The sequence below is a fragment of the Canis lupus genome, chromosome 9 (genome assembly GCF_011100685.1).
Source record: "Canis lupus familiaris isolate Mischka breed German Shepherd chromosome 9, alternate assembly UU_Cfam_GSD_1.0, whole genome shotgun sequence".
Taxonomy (NCBI): domain Eukaryota; kingdom Metazoa; phylum Chordata; class Mammalia; order Carnivora; family Canidae; genus Canis; species Canis lupus.
Window position 1 is genome coordinate 16,866,622 of NC_049230.1, and position 24,606 is coordinate 16,891,227.

The following is a 24,606-nucleotide window of genomic DNA, read 5'->3' on the forward strand; positions in this document are numbered from 1 at the left end:
TTACTTCTTTTAAACATTTTATTGTGAAGTATGGCATACAGAGAGGGAAAGTTCACAAAATATGAATGCATGTTTCAAGGAACTATCACAAAATGAACATCCATATAATGTAACAAGAAATAGAACAGGGTTAGCATTGTGGGAGCATGTCCTTACAACTATTCCCAATTTCTCTCCTCCCATTATTCCCCATAGGTAACCCCAATCTGATTTTTTATGGTAATTACTTCTCTCTCTATTTCTATAGTTTACCACCTAAGCATATATCATCAAACACTTTATTTTCGTCGAACCTTGTATAAATGGAATCATACAATCTGTATTCTTTCTTGTCTGGTTTCTTTTGCTCAACATTTATTTGTGAGATTCACAACTGTGTATAACTATAGTCTGTTTATTTCTTATTACTGTGTAATACTTCATTATATATTTACATGACAATTTATCCATTCACTGGATATAAAGTTCTAAGTGAACAGTTCTCTCTTAGCTTCTGAGAAATAGCATTCAACTGATTTCTGGCTTCCATCATTTGTGTTAGTATTTTCTATCACTTTTCATTGCTTTCATCCTTTGTCTCTCGTTATTTCTGTCTAACATCTTTCAGTGCCCTAATTCTCTCTTCAGATGTGTCTAATCTGCTGTTTTAACCCACCTACTTAATTTCAGTTGCTGAATTTCTCATTCCCAGAATCCCATTTGATTTTTTTTTATAGTTTTCAGTGCTCTGCCAAAATTCTTAACCTTGTTTCCCTTTGAATGTGATAAGTGTAGTTATTTTAAAGGTCTGTATCTGAGAATTCCAATACCTGGAGGTCCAATTTCGATCACCTTTTGTTTCTCTTTCTTCAAGTTCTTTATGTCTTTGTATACCTGACTGTTCTTGATTATAACCAGGCATTTCACCTGCAAACTACAGAAGTAATTTGTGGCCCTGCATGATACTACCTTTCTCCAGGAAGGATCTACAATTCTGCTGGATGCCAAGGGACACTAGTGACTTAGAAACCTTCAACTAATTTTAAAGAAAATTTTATATTTAAAAGAAATGCTATTCAAAGCTGGTCTGCAGCTTCTGTGACAGCATGTCTACTTCCCTGCTTCTATTGTGTAGCCCTCCAGAGTCCCAGCTCAAACTGAGGCATGTTCATCAGGTATCTTCTCTTCATAAGCCACAGATTTTTAAACTCTGCCCCCTTACTCCTGCTGGCCTGTTAAAAGGGCTGCATAGCTGTTTAGCAGCTCCTTCCAGAAATGGCTAATATCTCCAGAGGAATAGTGACCCTACACACTGGGACCTTTTTTTCTGAGCCTCCATTTTCCTCCTCTCCAGAGGTTTGCTTATATCTATCAACCCCATACTATCATTAGTCCAGGATTCATTTTTAAATCAATTTCTCAGCATGGGGACCCCAAACCACATAGCTCAGGGGTGATGGTGGCAGTGGTGATGGCAGTAGTGATATGCATGTGTGTTTTCAAATCCTAAGCATGAGTTAAGAATCCGTAGTTCAGAATTCCCATTAGAGATTCTTTAACTCCCACAGCAGAACTCAGACAGCTAAATGTTTTTATTTCTTCGTGCTGGTGAGCAATTTCTAGTCCATTCTTTTCATTGAAGACACAACCCCTTTGAAGGTTTCAGTTCCTAGTTCACACCTTAAGTAGGTTAAAAGACTTATTTTCTGCCTACTAGTGGATACTAAAACCCAAACTCATACATTACCAAAACCAAAAGCTGCAGCTCATATCTTTACCACTCTAATTTTCAAAGTTTTTTCATTTCTGAAGATGTCCTTTTCTTTTCTGAGAAGTAAATTATGCATTTAATATGATTTTAGTTATATTTTACCCAGCATTTGAAGATGTTTATAGAAGACAAGTTTTCAGGTTACCTAGTCTACTGTGTTGCTAGGAAATCCTATGGCAATGTTTTTAAACATTGTCAATGAAATAAATCTGGCAATGTTTTTAAACATTGTCAATGAAATAAATCTGTTAATATTAGTGTATTAGGGTTTTCTAGAGAAATATAATCATTAGATGGATCTATAGATCCATCCTACTGGTCACCTGAAAATACATACACACACACACACACACACACACACACACACACAGATCTATATAGATCTAAATAGAGATCTACATCTATCTACAGAAAGAGTAATTATAAGGAATTGGGTGACGCAATTATGGGGGTTGATAAGTCTCCAGATCTGCAGTTGGCAGATCAAAGAGTCAAAGGTATAGTTCTAGTCCAAAGACTTGCAAGCTGGAGACTCAGGAAGAGCTAAAGTTTCAGTATCAGTATAAAGGCAGAGAAATGCTGATATCAGTAGATGCTGAAATGCATTATACTGATGGCTCAGATAAAAGCAGTCAGGCAGTAGGAAATTCCCTCTTAGGAGAGGAGCAGCCCTTTTGTTCTAGTCAGGCTTTCAACTGATTGAATGGGGCCCACCCATATTAGGGAGAGCAATTGCTTTACTCAGTCTACCAATACAAATGGTAATCTCACCCAGAAATATCCTCACAAACACACCTAGAATAATGTTTAACCAAATGTGTGGGCACTCTGAGACCCAATCAAACTGACATAAAATTAACCATAACAATTAGTATACTCTGGTTTGACTTTTAATTAATTTTTTCTAAGACCCACATTAAACTTTCCTTTGAAACCTAACAACTCACACTTGTCATTCTACAACTGAGGAGACTCAGTGCTAAATAAACTAGCTTTCTGCACATGAACCTTACATATAGATAATCCTATAAGTCATTTTATGAATTTAATTTCCTCCTTTTCCAAAGGATAAATGAGTTCAAGTCTCTGAAAGTAAAGTGGAATAAAAGTGGCACTTGAAAATAAATTCATGATCTGCTTTTGCAAAACCTTTGGCTTTTACATGTGGGTAATAGCATCTGCTCACATCATGTAAATTCCCCATAATCCCTGGTTCAGTGATATAATACAGTACTAAATAAATTTTACCTGCATGTTTTTCAAAATATGGATCACATAACAAGTGTTCCCCCATAGCTTTGGGTTTCATTCATCATATAAGTGATAACAAACTTTTACTAAATTATATTAACATTACCCTCCTTTGCTCCTCTTCAGCATCAGCAAAGAGTTTACGAATGTTAGCCTCTGATTCTCCCACATATTTGTTAAGGATTTCTGGCCCATTGACCACTTTGGGCTCCCTTGCATTCAACATCTTGCCAATCTGTCGAGCCAAGAGAGTCTTACCACAACCTGGAGGCCCGTACAACAGGATGCCTTTAACATGTTTGCAACCTAAAAAGGAAAAGAAAACAGTCTTATATCAACTAACTAAAATCCAAGTAAGATATCTGAAGGAAAATTTTCTTTCTTCTTAGTATGCATGTTAGGAAAACTACAGTCATTCCATTAACATATAATATCCAACTGCCATGAGCACAACAAGAATGAACAATTAAAGCTCTCCCCCCCCCCCCTTTTTTTAAAGTAGGCTTCACACCCAACATGGGGCTTGAATTCATGACCTAGAGATCCAGAGTCCCATGCTCTAGTGACTGAGTCAGCCAGGTACCCCTAAAACTCTTTTTTTAAATAGAAAATCCAGAAACAATTCCTACATGAGTACCAATATTTGAGGGTGAAAGCTGCCAATTAAAGGTCTTTGGAAAAGTATATTTGAACTATCATTTAGAACAAATATTTTTAACTCTGAAAAGGTCTCTGACCTAAATATCTAATTAGGAACTATTACTTGTTTTCCATTATCTTTTACTTTAAAGTCAAAGAACAAAAGAGATCTACTTTTAGGCAAATTTAACCCAACACAAAATCTATTATGATACAGGAGGCTATGGAAACTATATCTTAGTCATAGAAATTACAAGTCTACCTGTCAACACAAGCCCTTGAAGAATGGGCAAACATGTTTTGCATTGGCTGGTATAGAGCAATCCATAGGATCCAGATGGATGTTACGACTTGGTGGATAAAGCTGAATGTCCTACTTCATGTGACTAATGCCAAAGGAGGCACATGCTTTTCTCAGCGCCACCCAGATAAAGATGAAGTTTCAAAAGAATAGTATTCAATTCTTTCCTAGGTAAGCATTACTAAATGCTTAAAAGGTGTCAGTAACAAAAGGGAAAGAATAAGACTGGTGATTTAGACTCCCCAGGATTTTTTTAACCAACTCTTCTTGAGCATTTACTCCATTTCTAAGATTTCAAGGACCTGTGGTTTCAGTTTACTAACTTTAGGAACTCTCACCTTTCTAGCAGTCTCACACTTAGGATGCGTGAATCTTTTGAGTTTTTTCCTTTTACTACACCAAAAAAAACACTTTGTGAAATAACGATTTATTAGTTTTCAGTGTTATGCTCAAAAGTACTGGTGAAAAAGAAAATTTCTAAAAATGAAATATAAACAGTATGTTTCCACAGATAATAGTTTGTCTTTATTTGGGATGAAAGTCTTAAAAATAATTTTAAAAATTATGACAATATATTTAATAACTCACAAAAAAGAAATCACAAGGTACAACCAACTCTACTATATATTTTAGATTCTGAGTAGGAAGACCCTTTGGGTTGCCAGTATGGTCATTGCTTCCATATGTCAAAAAAAGACTCCCTTTTAAATCCTTTAAAGAAATGAGATCTGTGTTTATGGTTAGATTTGTAGAGACAGGGGAAACTTAGTGGAAACCCTTAAAGGCTTAGAGTCTTAACTCTTCTCATCACAGAGTAAATTCCTGGCCTGAGAAACATGGCTCAATAAAATGTCTTTGCCCTTGATCCACCCTTGGAGCACAAGTAGTAGTGAGACAAGGGGTAAGGCCTGAGCTTCCCCTAGAAGCCAATATCATGAGGCACTGCCAGCATCCAAACCATTGGGGCACTTTTAATGAAGACTTTGGAGCCTGGCCACTAATCTTACCCTCCAAGCCAACTGCTATCATCATGATTTGAAATTATTCATATAAACCACAGCAGAGGCAGGTGGTCATGGCAGTGGTAAAACAAGGCACAGGAAAGGGAAGCCAGAAAAGAGAAATGAAGACTTGCTGAGGACCTACAAAGTACCAGGCCTTATCTTCATCCTCTAATTTAACTTTCTCCAAGTTTATCAATTTCTTCCTAACAGTACTTCCTTCCACATTAAGCTATACTTTCAGAACGCCGGGTGGCTCAGCGGTTGAGCATCTGCCTTCGGCTCAGGGCGCGATCTGGGATGGAGTCCCACATGAGGTTCCCTGCAAGGAGCCTGCTTCTCTCTCTACCTCTCTCTCTCTGTGTGTGTCTCTTATGAATAAATACTTAAAAAAAAAAAAAAAGCTATACTTTCTTTCAGGGGTTTTCAACTCCTTATCCTTCTTACAGTTCTATTCTACTCCTCCCACAGGCCTAAACACAATATGACTTTTACTGCACCTTCATGTTGGTCACAGAGCACAGCCAGAGAAAATCACACCACTGTCCTGACTGGGATTCTCACAGTTTCATGTTATCCAATTTCAGTTCCACACTCACTGTTTCTCAATACCGCATGCCATCCTTTACTGGTTTCTGTTAGTCCACCTCCCAGTCGTCACATTAGTTATCCAGATCTTCACTCTCCTTCTCTTCTCAAGCAATATCTCATGCACTTAATGCATAGAAAAGATCTAGATTCCTACTTCACATATTAAAAAAAAAATCAAGTATGAACTCCCTTTAGCTCATTGCTTCTTTATCCACAAATTCATCTGCAGACATCCATTCTCAACTTCACCATGGGTTCTCAAAAGAGTTTCCTTACTCTTCTCCAAAGTTAGTTGCAATTATTTGTTTATATACCTTCTCCAGTAGACCATGAACTATTCAAAGGCAGGTGCTATCTCATCAATCTGGAATCGCAAATGCATTCACCATAATGCCTAGCACATAATATGTACTCCGTAAATGACTGAATAAGTAAATTGTTGTTGACTCCTTTCCTCAAAGAAAATTAGGGAAAGAAGACCATTTTAAAAAATCATTTGAAGCTCTTAATTTATGAAGTGTTTACTTTCATAACTGAACTAATTTATTCTTATTTTTATTTTTTTATTTTTTAGATTTTATTTATTTATTCATGAGAGACAGATAAGAGAGGCAGAGACACAAGCAGAGGGAGAAGCAGGCTCCATGCAGGGAGCCCGATGTGGGACTCGATCCCCGGTCTCCAGGATCACGCCCTGCACTGAAGTTGGCGCTAAACCACTGAGCCACCCGGGCTGCCCTACTGAACTAATTTTAAATACCTAATAAAATATTTATGGTGACTGGGACCTTGCAAATTTAGCAGAATGAAACTATATTAATATATATATTTTGATCTTCCTCAACTTATGATGAGGTTACCTCCTGATAAACCCATTGTACGCTGAAGACAGCCCTTGAGATAGCATAGCCAACTGGGAACCATGGATGCTGCTGCCCAGAATCGTAAGAGAATATTGTGCTGCCCATCTCTAGCCCAGGAAAAGACCAAAATCCAAAATTTGCAGTATGGTTTCTATTGAATGTATATCACCTCTACACCATCATAAAGTCAAAAAAACCATTAAGTCAAACCATCATAAGTTGGGGACTGTACGTACTAGAGTCTTAACTCCGTAACTCTGTTTTCATATGTGGAAAATGCTCAATTTAATGTGGTTTGAGTTAAATGGACTCAGACTTTATAAACAATTCACAAAATATTACCATGAAGCCTGAAAGAGATAAAATGTATATCCATGGAACTACTGTATATCATACAGATCTCTGAAATGATAGAATCTATTCAACAGGACACCAATAGGAATGTCATAAAGGCTCTAGTCTGCATTAGAACTGTAATTCTTTCAGGATCTCAAGAAAACACATCAAAAATATACAGTGACATGTGAAGATTTTCAAAATCCACTTCCACAAAGGAAGCAGTTACTTGAATAAGCAGTGGAAATGGGACTTTGTTATTACTACTATTATTATAGCCTATTCTGACTTATTAAATAAGCATTGGTCTCTAATTTTAAATGAGTCATAAAAACTCTTCGTAAGTAATTCCATTCAACAAAAGTGTATTAAGCTCCTGTTTGGACTAGGTATGAAACTAGGTGTTAGGGATACAAACATGAAAAAGGCAGTCCCTACCTGCAGGGCATTTCTGGTTTAGTAGGAAAGACAGAAATAAAAATAGGTTATCTACAATATAATATGACATTATCAGAGATATGTATGAAATGTTTTTGGAACCTGGCCAAGAGAGATTGATTCTGCCAGAGTAATGGCAGAAAATTAGGGATGGACACAGGGGAAAACAGCACTTAGTGTAGGACTTGAAGGACAGCAGGAGGTTCATGATTGGGCACAGGAGGGGAAATGGCACCTAACAAGGAAAACTAGCATGATCAAAGGCATAGAGGCATGGACATAGAAGCCATCCTTTCAAAACAGCCAGTAGTAACCTGTTGCAGCTACAGCCTTAGATGGGAAGGGAGGGGACAGAAGGGGAGGGAGGGGAGGGGTAGGGAGGGAAGGGGAGGGGAAAGGAGAGGAAGGGACGGGAGGGTCTGAAGATGAGCTGATAGGCTACCAACTATGGAAGGCCTTGACACCATGCCCAGGAGTTTTTCATTTGTTTTATAAAAACCCTGAGGCTTTTAATCAGAGAAGGTGCACAGTGAAATATATGTTTAAAAACTAACTGGTGGTAGAGTGGAGGAAGGACTAAGGAATAAAGATCAGAGGGTAAAAGTGTAGTGGGAGGAATGTTTTTAACCTTTTTCTGGGGACACTGCCTCACTGGCTGGCTCTGGATTTTTGCCAATTAACCTTTCATTTCTGCCCAAACTCTCTGGAAGCATTTAAACAAATGGGTCCAGAGGCCTTAGGAGGCCACCTCCCTACTGATGCCCCAGCTTTCTCCTGAGCTTCTGCAGGACATTAAGATGTGGCTTTGATGCTAGAAAGGCCTCTAATCTGTGGCCACTGGACTGCATTGTCTGTAAGCTGAACTGACTGCTGTCACCTGGTCTTTCTTTATGTCTTCTTAGTGTCTCACTCCTCAGAGATCAGTGCCCTGGCTGGTGAACTACATAGACAAGAGCAGGAAAGAAGAGAACTCAGTGGAACTGGCTCATTTAAATTGTCATATTCTCTCATTCTATCTCTTACTTTCTTTCCTATAGAATAGTCTAATGGGCCTTTCCTGAAAAATGCACATGTACAAAAAATTTGCATGTAATTTTGAGGGTATTCTTAGATCCTCTGAGGTCTATTCATGAAATCCAAATATAAAACCCCTGAATTTATTGAAATAACCCAGACAAGAGACAGGAAATGGAAAGAGGCAACAGTCCTAAAAAATTGTAGCAGGAAAAGAAAGGAAGATTTGGGAGATATTCATCAGAGCTCAGAGACCAAAGAAAACTAAGAGAAAGAGGAGGAATCAAGGTTGACCTTAAGGTAAGTAGCCTGGACACATGGTAAAATGATGATAACCCCAGAACATAACTAATAAGTTAGCAAGAGGAGGTTAGAGGAAATTATAATTTTGTTTTTGACTATAACATATTTGAGATTCAGGCAGTAATGGTCATTAAAAATACAGGTTGAAAGCTCAGAAAAGATCAGAACTACTGGTTCTATGTTTTTGAACACCTGCTCTGGGCACATGAAAAGCCACAAGAAGTTGTTTTTTTTTCCCCCCACAAGAAGTTTTAAGCAGAGGAGTGTGACAATAGGAACAAATGCTGCAGAGACAGAGGGTGGGAACTGGAAAGAGAATGCTAAATTTAAAAACCAGGAAGTTCATGCTGATCTGGGCCATAAGGTCTTAGGTCGGGGTCAGATCATTTCGGGTTGAGGTAGAGAAGGAAGCTAAATAATATAAGCAAGGACAGGTACCACAATTTGGGGAACCCTGGGGATACAAAGGAGGGATTTCAGTAGATACCTTGCAAGGAAATCTCTTCTCCCAAGATTAGAGATTAGTTAAGTAAAAGGGGGTTGAGGAAGTGAGCTGAGATTATACCTGTTGGGCTCTACTTACTATGTGAAGCAGGAGCTAGGTCATCTACAAAATGAAGAATGAGGAGATGATCCTGGAAAGCATGATAAAGGTTTGTTAAGAACATAGGAAACTGGGAAAATGTGTAGAAACCCATGCCTGAGCAGACAGGTGCCAACAGGTAAGTGAATTCAGGTCAATGAGGGACTCTCCTCTTTGTTGTGATTATCTAAGCTACTCACAGTGTTAGGTAAGGTGCAGACTCTTACTCAACTCTATAAATACAAATTTCATTAAAGCTGGCGTAAGAAACATGACTTTTTTTGGTTTTAACTCCTTTATTTTTTTTTTCAAAACTGAATCTTTAAGTTGAGCAACATGAGGCAAATAACAGCATAAATTTAAAGTCAACATATTTATAACTAAATTCTATTACCTAAGTTTCCCAAAGTATTAAGGCAAAACTGTCACATGACTTTTTCTCATCCACAAAGTCTGAAGCTTTATCTTCATTCACATTTTTTCTCCTTCCTCTATCACTTATATAAGTAAGAACTATATGTTTGTGGGCTAACAGCATAATCAAACATAGTTCCAAAGGATTTCTTCTCTTAATTTCCTGTGTTCAATTCCTGAAGTGCTTATTTTACTTACTGCCCCTGTTAATAATCATCTTCTTAAGAATACCCAGTTTTTATGTGGTTAAGGCACAAACATATTAACTCTTGGTTATAGTAATTTAAAGGATGATGGTTGTGAGAAGCATATCTAAAATGGCCAAAAACAGATTTTTTAAAGATTTTATTTATTTATTCATAAGAGACACACAGAGAGAGAGAGAGAGAGAGAGAGAGAGAGGCAGAGACATAGGCAGAGAGAGAGAAGCAGACTCCCTCCAGGGAGCCCAGTGTGAGACCTGATTGCTGAATTCCAGAATCATGCCCTGAGCTGAAAGCAGACCTCAACCGCTGAGCCATCCAGGCATCCCCAAAAACAGATTTATAAATGATATTAGAATTTAAGTTGCTAATTATATTTGAATATAGGAGTAAATAAAGTTCTGGGACAGAACTAACTCATGCAACAAATGCTACATTTGGTGGTAGGGATTATGAGGCAGTTTTCTTCAGACTACTTCTATTTTCTCAATGAAATCATGAGGGTATCAGCTCCTGGTAAGGATGGATTGGAAGAGGTGGTGCTAGAGGTCTGAGGAGAATGGAGAAGAGGAACTAGTCACCTTAAAGAGAAGAAGAGTGGGCAGCCTGAGTGGCTCAGCAGTTTGGTGCCCCCTTCAGCCCAGGGCGTAATCCTGGAGACCAGAATCGAGTAACACGTCAGGCTCCCTGCATGGAGCCTGCTTCTCCCTCAGCCTGTGTCTCTGCCTCTCTCTCTCTCTGCATCTCTCTGTGTCTCTCATGAATAAAAAAAATTTTTCAATTTAAAAAAAGAGAGAAGGAGAGTTAAGTGGCTAGACTAATACAGAAGAAATAGCAAGAAATACTGATTCCAATAACACTTAGGGCCCATCTGAGATGTGCTTCTTAAATTTAAATTAAGATCAAACACCACAGTTTGTGCTCTTCTTAAGACATATTCAATAGTCTGGGTACTAACACAGAGTAGGCAGGTAGCTAAGACTTTGACATACATAGAAGATGAGGAGCAAGGCCATTAAGATTGTATTTGAGGACATATATGATAGACCATGAAACTGAAGCTGAGTAAATAGGGAAGAGAGAATAAAAAGGTTGGGAAGTGACAGAGTAAATTAACGGGAGCATCCTGTGGGAACCAAGCTGCTAGAGCTTGGGTGAGGGTAATTCTAGAAACATGGAAGAATGGGAGGCGGCTGGAGAGCAGAATGCTTAATACTGAGATTCCTGAAGTGTTGGTTACTGGAGACAGTGAAGCCTTGGGTATGACCAAAGAGGGGGTTGCTGAGATGGAATGAAGGAAAATTTACTGGAAATGAGGAAGTTAAAGAACTGTGAAGACAAATTATTGAACAAATCACTAGCGAGGACAACAAAGTCCAGAATAACAGAAATAAAACACGCTGAAGATTTCACTCAGCAAGAAAGTCAGCTTCTTATCTGGCTCCCCTGTTCCTTCTTCTCTAGCAGGGCTACTCTTGCTCTCTCATTTTGTTCTCCAAATGTTACTGACAATGAAAAAAGGTTAATGTTTATTAACCCTATCATTATATAATAGCTACCACTAAAGGTATGAACAATATAAAATGCTCAAGAAATAAACATAGCTAATGATAATGCCATTGTTTACTAAGGATTTAAGTTAATGAGACACTGGAACCTCACTGTAAGAATACATTCAGTAAAGCATTTATAGTACAAGGCTTGCTTGTACCTTATTCTAGACTACTGGTCATAAAGAGTTTTTAACAACTTCCTAGAATATGAACCACAAAACTGCATTTTAATTATGTTTCACAATAGGTATTTGTCCGAAGGACGAACATATGATTTGTGGTCAGGTGCCAGACAGATGAGGATTGATTGGATTAAACGCATTAGGAAATAAATTGAGTGAAAAGTCCTAGAGAACATTAAAAATTACTAACAGTCTTACTTTTCCGAGTACTGGTTCTCAGACTTTGATTTTCACAAACTTTTAGGCCTTTTATTTTTTAAAAAGGGGGAGAATTGTTGTCATGGGTTGCTTAGTTTTTATTTTGCAGGTAAAGATTTTTTTTTTAATTTTTATTTATTTATGATAGTCACAGAGAGAAAGAGAGAGAGAGGCAGAGACATAGGCAGAGGGAGAAGCAGGCTCCATGCACCGGGAGCCCGACGTGGGATTCGATCCCGGGTCTCCAGGATCGCGCCCTGGGCCAAAGGCAGGCGCTAAACCGCTGCGCCACCCAGGGATCCCCTATTTTGCAAGGTAAAGATTTCTTAAACAGTAACAACAAAATCAAATCTGACACCTCCTAACACCACCATTTCATAAAAAGACATATATTTTCATATCAAAAGGTAGGATGGATGTAATCTCAGAATAAAAGACAATCTTTATATTAAATGAATTGTTTTATATACATTGTTGAGATCGTGGGCTCTGGACTCAGCTTGCCTGGTTTCAAATTCTGGTTTTTCAGTTTTGCTAGCTAGAGATAATAACTGCAACTACCTCAGAAGGTTAGTATGAGGATTAAATATAACACACATAAAGCACTTAGCATATGTGCTGGCATATAGTAAGAGCTCATAAATACTGGCTATTAATTAATAACTAGCTTATACTTTACCATCTTGTTGGAGATGAGCAATGAAATGCAACCAGACTCCCAGCTGTTCTCTGAGAATTATATCACTGCTAGGTGACCTGTAAAGCTTGAAAATAAATGACTATTTTGCTTATGGAATTCTGAGACTGCCAACTGTGGCCCCTTATCTGACACTACTGTCACCTGAACATTGCAAATGATAGTATATATTTTGCTGATGGATTCAAGCTCCAAATGAGCACAGCAGTAAATGAGTTGGATCACAGCAGTTTCACAAAGATTTCACGAGTGTTTCAGTAAGTCAGGATTCTCCATGGCTTCCAGGTGGATTACTATCAGAGTCAATTCTACCTACTTCCCTTATGCCTCAGGCAGAGTCTATTCATACCTATGTCTCAAGTTTTCCAAGCTCATTTAGGATCAACACGTAGCTCATCCACATAAACCAAGCTACCATGATTATCAGTTCCATGTGTATATATCTTTCTATCTCCTCCACTCCTAGTTCTACCATAAGCATATTTCTTCTCCAAAGTCCCCTGTGTTTCTCCAACATAACTACTGTCATAATCCCTAGCTGCCACTTCCCTCTCTCAGGGAGCACACACCCTGCTCTGCTGGCACTCATCTGCAATAATTTGGTGCTACTGGGAGGAACTGAGGCTATTTCTGGGTACTTCATCCAAAAGCAAATTTGCCATCCTAGATGACCATAACCTACCCTTTGCCTCTACATTTGAGGTAGATTAGCATGTTATGCCTTCCCACCTCACTTCTCTCTTTCAGTTGAATTAGCAATTAATTCTCCAGCAATGCATAAAACTTGGAATACTGTTTGAGCCCCAGGTGTTGGTATCCAGTGACTATAATCATACAAATCTTGGTGGGGACAACTTCAAGAGGCTGTAAGGTGTATGCTACAAATAACTTGAAATTATTTCTGATCTGAGAGTCTAAATCAAAGATGACCTTATCCACTATAAGGCTTATCCAGCCCTCTGATGAAAATGATACATGAAAATATAAGATATCTAATATGCTAATTATAACCTCTCTTCTTAAAATAGCTCTATGAAAAACATATAACCATACCACTGCACTAAAATGAATAAACAGTAATGTTTGCTATTTATAGTCTTATAAAACAACATCCCAAAAAAGTGACAAGCATGTTTGCTAGGCTATTTCATTTTAAAAAGCAGTGAATTTTCTTTGTTTTCCTGAGGTGATATCAGAGGCAAGCTACATTGAGGAAGAACTGTCAGTCTCTTTTAGGTATCTGAAAGAGGAAAAATTATATATAAAAGCAACAACAACACATCGATTTTACACAAGAGTGAACAGAATGATAATATATTAGAAGTGATCTCTGTCAAATTAGCATCATGGTAAGGAGTGTTTAATTCATTTCGTGGACAACATGATCTGTAAAGAGAGAAAGTATAAAGTGGGTTTTGAACGACAGCTGATATTTAAGGGGGAAGTCCAGGTAGCTTCCAGTTCAAATGCCGACAAATCTGCCATGTTTGCTTAAGAGGGAGACTATCAACAGACGAGTGGCAAGTCAGGACATATTCACACGTCTTGCAAGCTTCTCTCTGCAGTTGTGCAAACCAGACTTGAATGCTTATTTTTAAACTTGCAAAAATACAATCAAAAGCTGATGTTAAAAAAAAAAAAAGCTGATGTTAATATTTGATCTTTTGTTTTAAAGTTTGCACAATTCAGCTTCTCCTAGAATCATGACTATGTTCTTAGTTCCATCCAACTCATCGTTTTACTAGTATGATGATTACTTAAAGAAATAGTTTTGAATTTCCAGCCATGCAGTGTGGACTTGGAGCATCACTTCCATCAACTCGTAATACAGGAGCCCTGTTTTTTTATTTGTTTGTTTCAAAGACTGCCAATCAGCATCTAACACAGGCTATCATCTGCATTTGCTGAGCTGTGCACTTACTAAATATTTGAGGAAATGAAATATTTAAGACTAAAAACTCACTCCTGACCCCATTTGGCCAGTCAGGTCTCTGATCATCCATGGGTATCATTCTGTCTAGCAGCAACTTGCTGTGCCCTGCCAACTTTAAAATACTCTTAAGAACACTTTGAGTTCCGTTACGATAAAGTGAAAAAGGCCTACGCCCTGAGCACCAAGCAGCTGTGTGATGTCTACCACCTGACTGGTCTATATCCAAATTAGTCAACTGAGATTTAATATAGATCTTCTCATTAGATAGCCTAGAACTAAAGATGGGGTATGTGTAGCAACTCTCCAAACTAATCTCTGCTGACACCCCCACCCTTCTACACTCCCTCCTAGGGTGTGGCCTGGTATTTCATGAATTCTTGATGACAAAGATCATGCCTCTACTATGGCAGGTCCTGCCTTGCTGCCATCTGGCAGGATGTATTCTTATTGGTTTCAGAATTTTACAGCTTTCTCTTTCTTCTTCGCTCTCTTCCTTAGCTTTCAACTTTTTTTACTTGCTGCTCTCTCTATAAGGCATCTGCTGCAGACTAGCAAATATCTTTTCTCTAGCAGACAACTTATTCTTTCTTTTCCTATACCTGGAACTTCTACATACTCTATCAAGTTCATGTTCTTCTGTTCCTCAGAAATCACCTCCTTAAGAAATGCCACCTAACCATGTCACATCTGACTATGTCAATGTCACCTCACATCTTACGTTCTATTCTCCAACACTTACAGTTAGTAGTCAAGCTTTAACATGCACCAATGTTCAATGCAGCCTGTTAAAATGCAGATTTTCAGGCACCACTCCTAGAAATTTGAATTCATTAAGCCTGGAGTGGAGCTGAAGAAAGTGACCCTGTCCCCAGGTGAGTCTAATGCAGGCCAGAGAACACTGAGAACCATTCATAGTTAACAACTGATACTATATTAAGTCATTTTTAAGAGTTCTAAGGTTTTTATCTTATTTAGTATATATATTCTATAGCCTTAATTAAATAATAAGTTGAGAACTCAGTACACATTTTTTATTCCTTGACAGGTTGTAGCTGTAGAACACCAAAGAACTATTCTACTTAACAAGTTATCAAGAATAAATGTTAAGATTTCTTTAACTAAGTACAGCTGGGGGAGGTATGGTTTTTGTGAGAGGTGATTTGGGGGTTTTACTCAATAGTAATTCAACATGAGATAGAATCCAAGATAGAATATGGATGTCAAAAATGTTAATGCAATTCCACTGTGCATTAAAAGAAGACTGAAGTTTTGAACAAAGGATGGAGAGTTCTGGTCTATTTTAGAAAAGAGGAGACACTTGGAGGACACCACTGATTTCCAGGTATCATAACTTAAGGAGAATACAAATAAATATTAAAGTTCAGAGAAATGTGAATAGGATGGTAAAGGGCTGAAAATAAATTCTAAAAGGACTGGCTGGAGGAACCAACCAAGCTGGGAGTTTTAGCTTAGCAAAAAGATGAATCTTGCAGGACATTAGTCTGGACAGAACAGCTCTCTTCATATGCCTTAAAGGTATTCATTAGGAAGGAGAAGCATTCTTGTTCTATAGAGTCTTAGGGGAGAGAACTAAAGCTTGTAGAAGCAACAAGGATACACATCTCACTGTAAAGTACAGAAGTCTCACATGCAGTTATCCCAAAAATGGATTGCGACATTCAAAGAGAATGAGTCCCCTGTCACTGCAGGAATCCAAGCTTAGACTAAGGAACTTGACGGAAGCTATTTAGCAAAAATGGAGAGAAAATTCAAACAAAAGTATGTGAACTCAATGATATTTAAGATCCCTTACAATGCTGTTTCTAGAATTCCCTCGAGATTCTCTGACAGAACCAGCTAGTTTTGCAAAGAGAATGAGCTTTGAAATAAATATTCCTGGATGAGAAGGAAAAAAGAGACTGAAGGCTACAAAGACAATAAGGAGGCTACCACTTATAGTTCAAGTGTGATTTCCTGAAGCTATATAAAAATACAAAAGGAATGTTACAGAAAACAAAGCAGAAGAAATATTAGAGTATTCAATAGTAGATTAAAAAATGCATGCACACACAAATTATATAGCCCAGTGATCTTTGACAAAAGAGCAAAGGCAATACAACAAAGCAAAGAGTGTCTTTTCAACAAATGGTGCTCGAACAACTGGACATCCACATGCAAAAAAAAAAAGAATCCAGACACAGACCTCACATCCTTCACAAAAAACTAATACAAAATGGATCCCAGCCTTACATGTAAAACACAGAACTATAAAACTTCTATAAGACAACATAGGGGAAAAAAACCTAGACGACACTGGGTATGGCAATGGTTTTTTAGATACAACACCAAAAGCATGATCCAAGAAAGAAATAATTGATAAGCTGGACTTTGTTAAAATTAAAAACTGCTCTGTGGGGCAGCCCCGGTGGCTCAGCAATATAGCGCCGCCTTCAGCCCAGGGCCTGATCCTGGAGACCTAGGATCAAGTCCCACATTGGGCTCCCTGCATGGAGCCTGCTTCTCCCTCTGCCTGTGTCTCTGCCCCTCTCTCTCTCTCTCTGTCTCTCATGAATAAATAAAATCTTAAAAAAAAAAAAACTGCTCTGTGAAAGTGTCAAAAGAATAGGAAGACAAGCCACAGATTGGGAGAAAGTATTTGCAAAAGGCACAGGTGATTATGTACCAAAATATACCAAGAACTCTTAAAACTCAAAAATAAGGAAACAACCCAATTTAAAAATGGGCCAAAGACCTTAATACACACTTCACCAAACAGGATATACAGATGGCAAATAAGCATATGAAAAGATGCCCTACCATCATATGTTATCAGGGAAATGCAAATTAAAGCAACAAGATACCACTACACACCTATTAAAATGGCCCCAGTCCATAAGATTGACAACATCAAATGTTGATGAGGATATGGAACACAGGAACTCTCATTCGTTCGTAGTGAAAATGCAATATGGCACAGCCATTTTGGAAGATAGCTTCCATTTGGAAGACAATACTAAAAATACTCTTTCCATAGGATCCAGCAATTGCACTCCAAAAGAGCTGAAAACTTACATCCATGCTAAAAGCTACACACAGATGTTTATAGGAGCTTTATTCATCATTATTCATAACTACCCAAACTTGGAAGCAACCAAGATGCACTTCAGTAGGTGAATGAATAAATAAGCTGTGGTGGTGCATCCAGACAAGGGAACACAATTCGCACTAAAAAGAATTGAACTATCAAGCTTTGACAAGATATGGAAGAACCCTAAATGCATATTGCTAAGTGAAAGAAGTCAATATGAAAAGGCTACATTGTATGATATTCTGGAAAAGGCAAAACTAAGCAGATAGTAAAAAGATCAGTGATTGCCAGGGATAGGGGGAGAGGGCACAGAGGATTTTTAGAGCAGTGAAAATATTCTGTATGATACCGCAAAATGGATATATGTTATTATACATTTCTCCAAAGCCACAGAATGTATAATACCAAGGGTAAATAGTAATGTAAACTACAGCGTGGGTGATTATGATCTATCAGTGTAGGTTCAGTTATAACAAAGATACCATCTGGTAGATGTTGATGATGGAGGAAGCCATGCTTCCTTGGGGACGGGGTATATGGAAAAATCTCTGTATTTTCCCCTCCCTTTTGCCATGGGCCTAAAATTGATGTTAAAAAAAAAAAAAGAGTCTTAATTAAAAAAAAAAAATTGTATGCAAAGCAAAGGAAAAAGGGGAAAAAAAAAAACCACATGATTCCAAGGACCTAGAAAATAAAGGTAACTGGGAAGAGATAACTATGCGTAGGATGAGAGAAAACATGTTTAATAAATGTAACAAAATTTTGAAAATTTCAAGAATTCATTTCAGTAAGAAATTTTTTTTTTTTTTTTCCTTCTGGGTAGACTCCACACAGCTCGGAGCCCAGCATGGGGCTCAAACTCACAACCCTGAGACCAAGACCTGAGCTGAGATCGAGTCAGATGCTTAACCGACTGAGCCACCCAAGGGCCTCTCAGTAAGAATTCTAATGGGGGATAGTGACAGCTTTTTGAGATACAGTGATATATTATATATAGTAAAGGTAATCTAAGAATTACCACTAAATGCTTGATTTAAAGGAATGAATAAATTCACATGAAATATTACCTTTAGGAAATGGAATTATTAAACCTCCATTCTGAGCATACTAGCTTCTAAGAGTTAGAAAAACATGTTATTTGAAAAAGAAATGAATAAGTAATTAATGCATACAGAACCCAAGAAGTGAAAGATTGAGGCTGGAACTGTAGCTACTAGAAGCACTGTCCTAAGCACTTTAGTAGGTTCTCTTCTATATTCATTTAAAAAGCCCTGTCAGCTACATATTACTTTTACCCTTCTTTTGGCAGATAAGGCATTGCCACTTAGAGTAGTAACATGACTTTCCCCGGGAGACACAGTTGGTAAACAAGATAGCCAGAACTTGAACATCAATCTGCCTGATGCCGAGCAAGCACTGTAGGGACAGCTCAGCTATTGGTGGCACTGGGTGTCAGCTCTGCCTGAGACTCACGTTCAGCGGACCTAAGGGAGAACCTGGAAATTCATTTCTGGGTTTTTTTTTTTTTTTTAACTTTTATTTATTTATGATAGTCACAGAGAGAGAGAGAGGCAGGGACACAGGCAGAGGGAGAAGCAGGCTCCATGCACCGGGAGCCCGACGTGGGACTCGATCCCGGGTCTCCAGGATCGTGCCCTGGGCCAAAGGCAGGCGCCAAACCGCTGCGCCACCCAGGGATCCCTCTGGGTATTTTTTTTTAAACTCCCTGAAATTTTTTTTTTTTTAAGATTTTATTTATTTATTTATTCATTCATTCATTCATTCATTCATTCATGATGGGGGGGGGCGGGCAGAGACACAGGTAGAGGGAGAAGCAGGCTCCATGCCAGGAGCCGGACATGGGACTCGATCCAGAACTGCAAGATCACGCCCTGGGCCAAAGGCAGGTGCTGAACTGCTGAGCTACCCAGGGATCCCTGCTGAGCCACCCAGGGATCCCCCTCCCTGAAATTCTGATAGACTCCAAAGACTGAGAACCATTGTGTTACTAAATAGAAGTGGCATCAGAAGGAGAGACACTTTAGAATAACCGCCAAAAGTGAAGAAACATGGTGAGCTCTTCAGAGAGGAAAAAGACAATGATCAGCTAAGGAGGCTAAGCACTTTGCTTTCATAGGCTGGGGACATGGAGACCTATGTATCACTCTCAACTCCCATAGATATTTACTGAATATCCATTAGATACCCCCAAAATAGGCTAAGCTGAGTTCTTTAACGAGATAAAATGGCCTTTGGCTAAGTAGCTTAATATTAAAAATCAAAGACACAACTATATAGAAACAAAACAGATAAAGGGCTAAGAAAAGCCAAAGAGGAAAACAATTGCTTCTACTGGGAAGATATGTGAGGGATCTTCCAGAGAAGGTAATCAAGCTGAAACTTGAAGGATGAGCTTCCCTGACAGAGTCTATGTGCAGACTTCATATCTCACTAAAATGAGGCATTCATATGTAGTAGTTCCAGAAACATTTCTACATCTAGTCTATTTTCCCCTTTTTACTAGTGAAGGAATGACACTAAAGAATCACACAATTGGTCAATGACAAATCTAAGAGTAGGCTCCAAAACTCTTGACACCCTGTCCATCAGTTTCTCAATAACCCATTATGGTTCTTACATTTCTCTCTCTCTTGCAGAGAACCTATTTAGTGATCAATTTCATCTATAACATCTTGACTTTTTAAGAAGGAAGTCTAAATTTGGCAGTGCATGAAAAAAGGGTTTAACTTGGGAATGCTCCTTAATTCAGCAATTCCAATTCCAGGAATTTGTCCTATTTTTTTTTTAAAGATTTTATTTATTCATGACACACACACACACACACACACACACACACACACACACACAGGCAGAGACACAGGCAGAGGGAGAAACAGGCTCCACGCAGGGAGCCTGACATGGGACTTGACCCGGGTCTCAAGAATCACGTCCTGGACTGAAGGCGGCGCTAAACCGCTGAGCCACCAGGGCTGCCCAGGAATTTGTTCTAAATAAATATGGACATGCAAAAAATATTCAGCTTCAAGGGTCCTTGTCACAACATAGAGTATAATAGTGAAAAAGTAAATATATTTATATGTCTAATTGTAGTGGACTGATTAAATAAACCATGGCATTATCATTCTATAAAATAAAGAAAATTATAGAATATTTAAGAAAAACTTCATTACTGAGTGGAGGAAAAGAGGTTAAAGAAGAGTAAAACACATTTTTGTCCCCCTCCATAATACATATATACATATATACATATGTGTGTATACATATACAAAGTAAAAACTAGTAAAATTATATACTCCAGATATTAATAATAGTTTTCAGGTATTTTCTTTTACACTGAGTAATTACACGTCTTTTTACTTATGTGTATTTTTGAAATGATGTGTTTCTATGTTTCTAATAGATGTGTTTCTATTAAAAGAACTAGTAAAAGTATTTTTATAAACAGATATCTTAGATATGAGAGATCTAAAAGACCCTATAAAAGCCAGGAAGATGATGAGATTTTTTTTTTTGAAAAGTACTGTTTCAGGGATCCCTGGGTGGCTCAACAGCAGTTTGGTGCCTGCCTTTGGCCCAGGGCGTGATCCTAGAGTCCCGGGATCGAGTCCCACATCAGGCTCCCTGCATGGAGCCTGCTGGTGTGCCTCTCTCTCTGTGTCTCTCATGAATAAATAAATAAAATCTTTAAAAAAAAATAAAAATAAAAAAAATAAAAAGTACTGTCTCTGGAATTTCCAGGCCCACCAGAGAACCTAAAGTGATCTATAGGCAGGAAGGGGCTTTCTGAATCAAATTCAGATTCCAAAACTAATGAAGCTTATTCTAGAGAATAGGAAGTATGGCTTCACATCCGACTTATGAAATTTGGAATAAAAAATCTAGTAATAAATCAAATCATTTTCAGTGGTTGAATCAAGAAGCCTAAAGGGTACCAGCCTGGGAGTAAGGCAATTTGGATTCTAGCCCCTCTTTCTGTGACTTTAGCTTAAATATGCTGCTTACTCTCTGGAGGCCCAATGTCCTCATCTACAAAATAAGAATGACATGAACAAAAGTCAGTGTTTCTCCAACGTGGTATTTCCTTGGAGTATTAATAGTTGTGTCTTTATGTGTATATAACAAGTTTAAGTAAATTTGGAAAATTTTAGACTAGATCATTTCTAAGGTATCCTACTCTAACCTGGTCTAATTCTGATTCAAATATATAGCTACCTTAATGTACTTAAATCTATCATATTTGTAGATATACTGTCTATTGGTCGTTATCTCATAGAGAGGAGTATTAGATAATGCAAAATGGGGAACAATCCTTCTGAGCAAATGTCATCTGCAGACACTATTTTGCCCCTTTTGCTTTCTGTCCTCAGTTGCTGCTGTCAAGGTATGACATTTCTATATACTTGAATCAGATTCAACCCATTCAACTTTTTTTTTTTTAATTTTTATTTATTTATGATAGTCACAGAGAGAGAGAGGCAGAGACACAGGCAGAGGGAGAAGCAGGCTCCATGCACCGGTAGCCCGATGTGGGATTCGATCCCGGGTCTCCAGGATCGCGCCCTGGGCCAAAGGCAGGCGCCAAACCGCTGCGCCACCCAGGGATCCCCATTCAACTTTTTAAAAATTCATTTTTAGATAAAATGAAGTAAAGGATTCAATCTTTTGTCTGTGGTAAGAAACTGTCATCTTTCTCTCCTTGTGTGGCCATGGTGTCCCACCTGGAGCCATTACTACTTCTAAAACAAATCTAAGTTTTGAACAATTGAGTTCTATCATTTATTATCACATATGGGCAGCCTTCTCCAGCCAGAGAAAGAGACTACAGAGTCTATAACTCAAGTAAAGTATGTCTTCCCTATCTCTCTTTGTCTAAGCTCATCGGAGCCACAACTGGTTGTCTAAATGAGGAGTTCCAGAAGTCAAATAATCAGGTAGCAGACAGAAAAGCAAGAGGAATCAATCAAGAGAAGTTTTGTAGAAAAAGTCCAATAATACAGGAAAAGCATCAGGCAAAAAAGCAATTGTGGATCAGCACAGAAATGTCCCTGGAATGTGCTAATAGTCAGCAGTCTGGATAATTCTCCTACGTATATCTGAGATTTGACGGAATATATCTAATGTGTGGCTTGGCAGCATTCTAATTACAGGTTTATCCTGTAGTAACCATTCATTATCAAAAGGCTCTTAAGTCTTGCTAAGTTTTCTCCCTCATGATAGGATTCTAGGTAGATTTTTAAAAATCAAAGCACTTCCAAAAAAATTATGTCATCGTGGATAAATTCTAGTAAATACATGTATAAATAGTATAGAAGTTCAAGCTACAGATATGTATATCTTTATGTATTAGTTTCTAGTCACTCTGGAACAGGAACAGAACTCAAACTATCTCCTCCCCAAAGAAAAGATACCATGTGGGAGCCTAATGTGTTAATAAAGAACTCAAAGCCACAAATATAGGGAATCTTTGAGTACTGAATACATTATCTACAGTAACTTTCAATGTCAAATGTTACAGTATTAGGAAAATGGTATATGGAAGGGATTTACTACTAACTTCTTCAAAAAACTTGAAAGAATATCATGTTATTTAAAAAGAATAAAGCAAAACCCAAGTTTCTTGCAGGTTTTTTAAATTTATGAACCTATTATCAAAGGTATATTGCTCCACGTAGCAGTCATATGGAATTCTAAGAAAAGTCTCTTTAGAATCATGGTAGAAGTACTCTCCTAAATAATTCTTGTATTAAGTGCCGGGCAGCTTTTTGCTAACCATTATTGCTAATTCTTTCTTCCATCTCTTTTCTTCCAACATTCTATATCAAGATAGTCGTTTTTCTAAATCAGTATTCACATATAAGAAACTGACAAGATTTATAGAAGTGGTATTTATCAACTCCTCTCTGATGGAATGTGATAAAAAGTAAATATAAATCAGCCAAAGTATGAATTCACAAATAAGGAAAAAATATTTCGAAGTGTCCCCTTGACTACCTTATCAACAAACACTGTTCAAAATGGATAATTACCAAACACTCTAAGAGGATAATCTAAGGCGTTAACTATTTTCAACAGCCAACAAAAGTTTAAGATAAGGAAATAGATCTATAAACATTTGGTTAAAGGCAATGGATTAAAGATTTTTGCCTCTCACAGAGCTATAAGAGCACCTTAGGCAACAGAATCATACCAACCAACCACCTCTATAGAGTGTTTGATAGTGAGGATGAGCAGGAACAGAATAAAAAGATTGTGAACTGTCCCTGGGGTCCACAGGTAAGAGACAGTAGCATGACCCTCAAAGGAACTGAAATAGAACAGGCTGGGTGGAACCCAGAGCATGGAGGAGGGGCAGAGGCTGCAGGAAGAGGGGAAGTTTGGCAGGGGCCAGAACACATAGGGTTTGCAAACCATGGAGGGAGTTAAGGAGAGCTACTGGGGAGTTTTAACCAGTGGAGTGACAGGATCAGACTTGCCTTTTTATAAAAATCATTCCAGTTAGTGTGGAGAATGGACTACAAAAGGGCAAGGCTGAAGGCCCAGGGGCAATGCAGGTAATGGTGCCCTAAGGAAGGCAGAAGCTGGGGGAGATGGAAACACTGGGTGGACCTGAGACAGCAAGAGACTGCAGTGCTGATGGTCTGTTCTATGACTAGAAGTAGAGGAGCGGGAGAGAGGACAGTTAGAGAGAAAGTGCCCAGCTCTAGCTCAGCTAGAGCACTGCCTAAGATAGAAAACAGAAGTAGGAGCATGTTTACAGAAGATGGAGGGGCCAGCTGAATAAGTTTAATTTTGAGCTGAATGAGTTTAACTTTGAACTTATCTGTGTGATCATAAGATAGACAACAGGTTATGCTGATAAAAGTCCAGAGTTTTAAACTGAGACTGAGATAAAGTATGCATATTTGAGAGTTGATGGCATAAAGATAACTGCAGCGATAGAAGTGGATGTGATCAATTTTAGGGAGAATGATCTCAGACTGAGGAATAGAAGAGATCTAAGACTCCTGAAGAACTCCAGCATTTTAAAGGAGACACACACAAAAAACCCAAAAAGGACAGCCAGAGGTAGAAGGAAAATCAGAAGCCCTTCAAGTGAGAGAAACCAAGTAAAAAGGATATTTCAAGAAAGAGTGGTCAAGAGGGCTTCTCAAACATAATGAAGATCGAAGGTAGCCTTCACTCAATACAAATAGCAGTAATTCTTCCTATCATCCCCAATGCAGGTTCTAGTTTTTCTTCATGGTAAT

The 24,606-nt window shown here is 38.2% G+C and overlaps 1 protein-coding gene across 1 annotated transcript in view; it reads right to left on the reverse strand.

The window, feature by feature from the left end:
• The window catches only part of NSF (N-ethylmaleimide sensitive factor, vesicle fusing ATPase), a 145,571-nt gene that overhangs the window by 70,987 nt on the left and 49,978 nt on the right, over positions 1–24,606 (reverse strand). Inside the window, exon 9 of the mRNA XM_038546995.1 lies at positions 3,108–3,307. Within this exon, the coding sequence (XP_038402923.1) occupies positions 3,108–3,307 (200 nt within the window). The remainder of the gene's footprint in view (positions 1–3,107; positions 3,308–24,606) is intronic.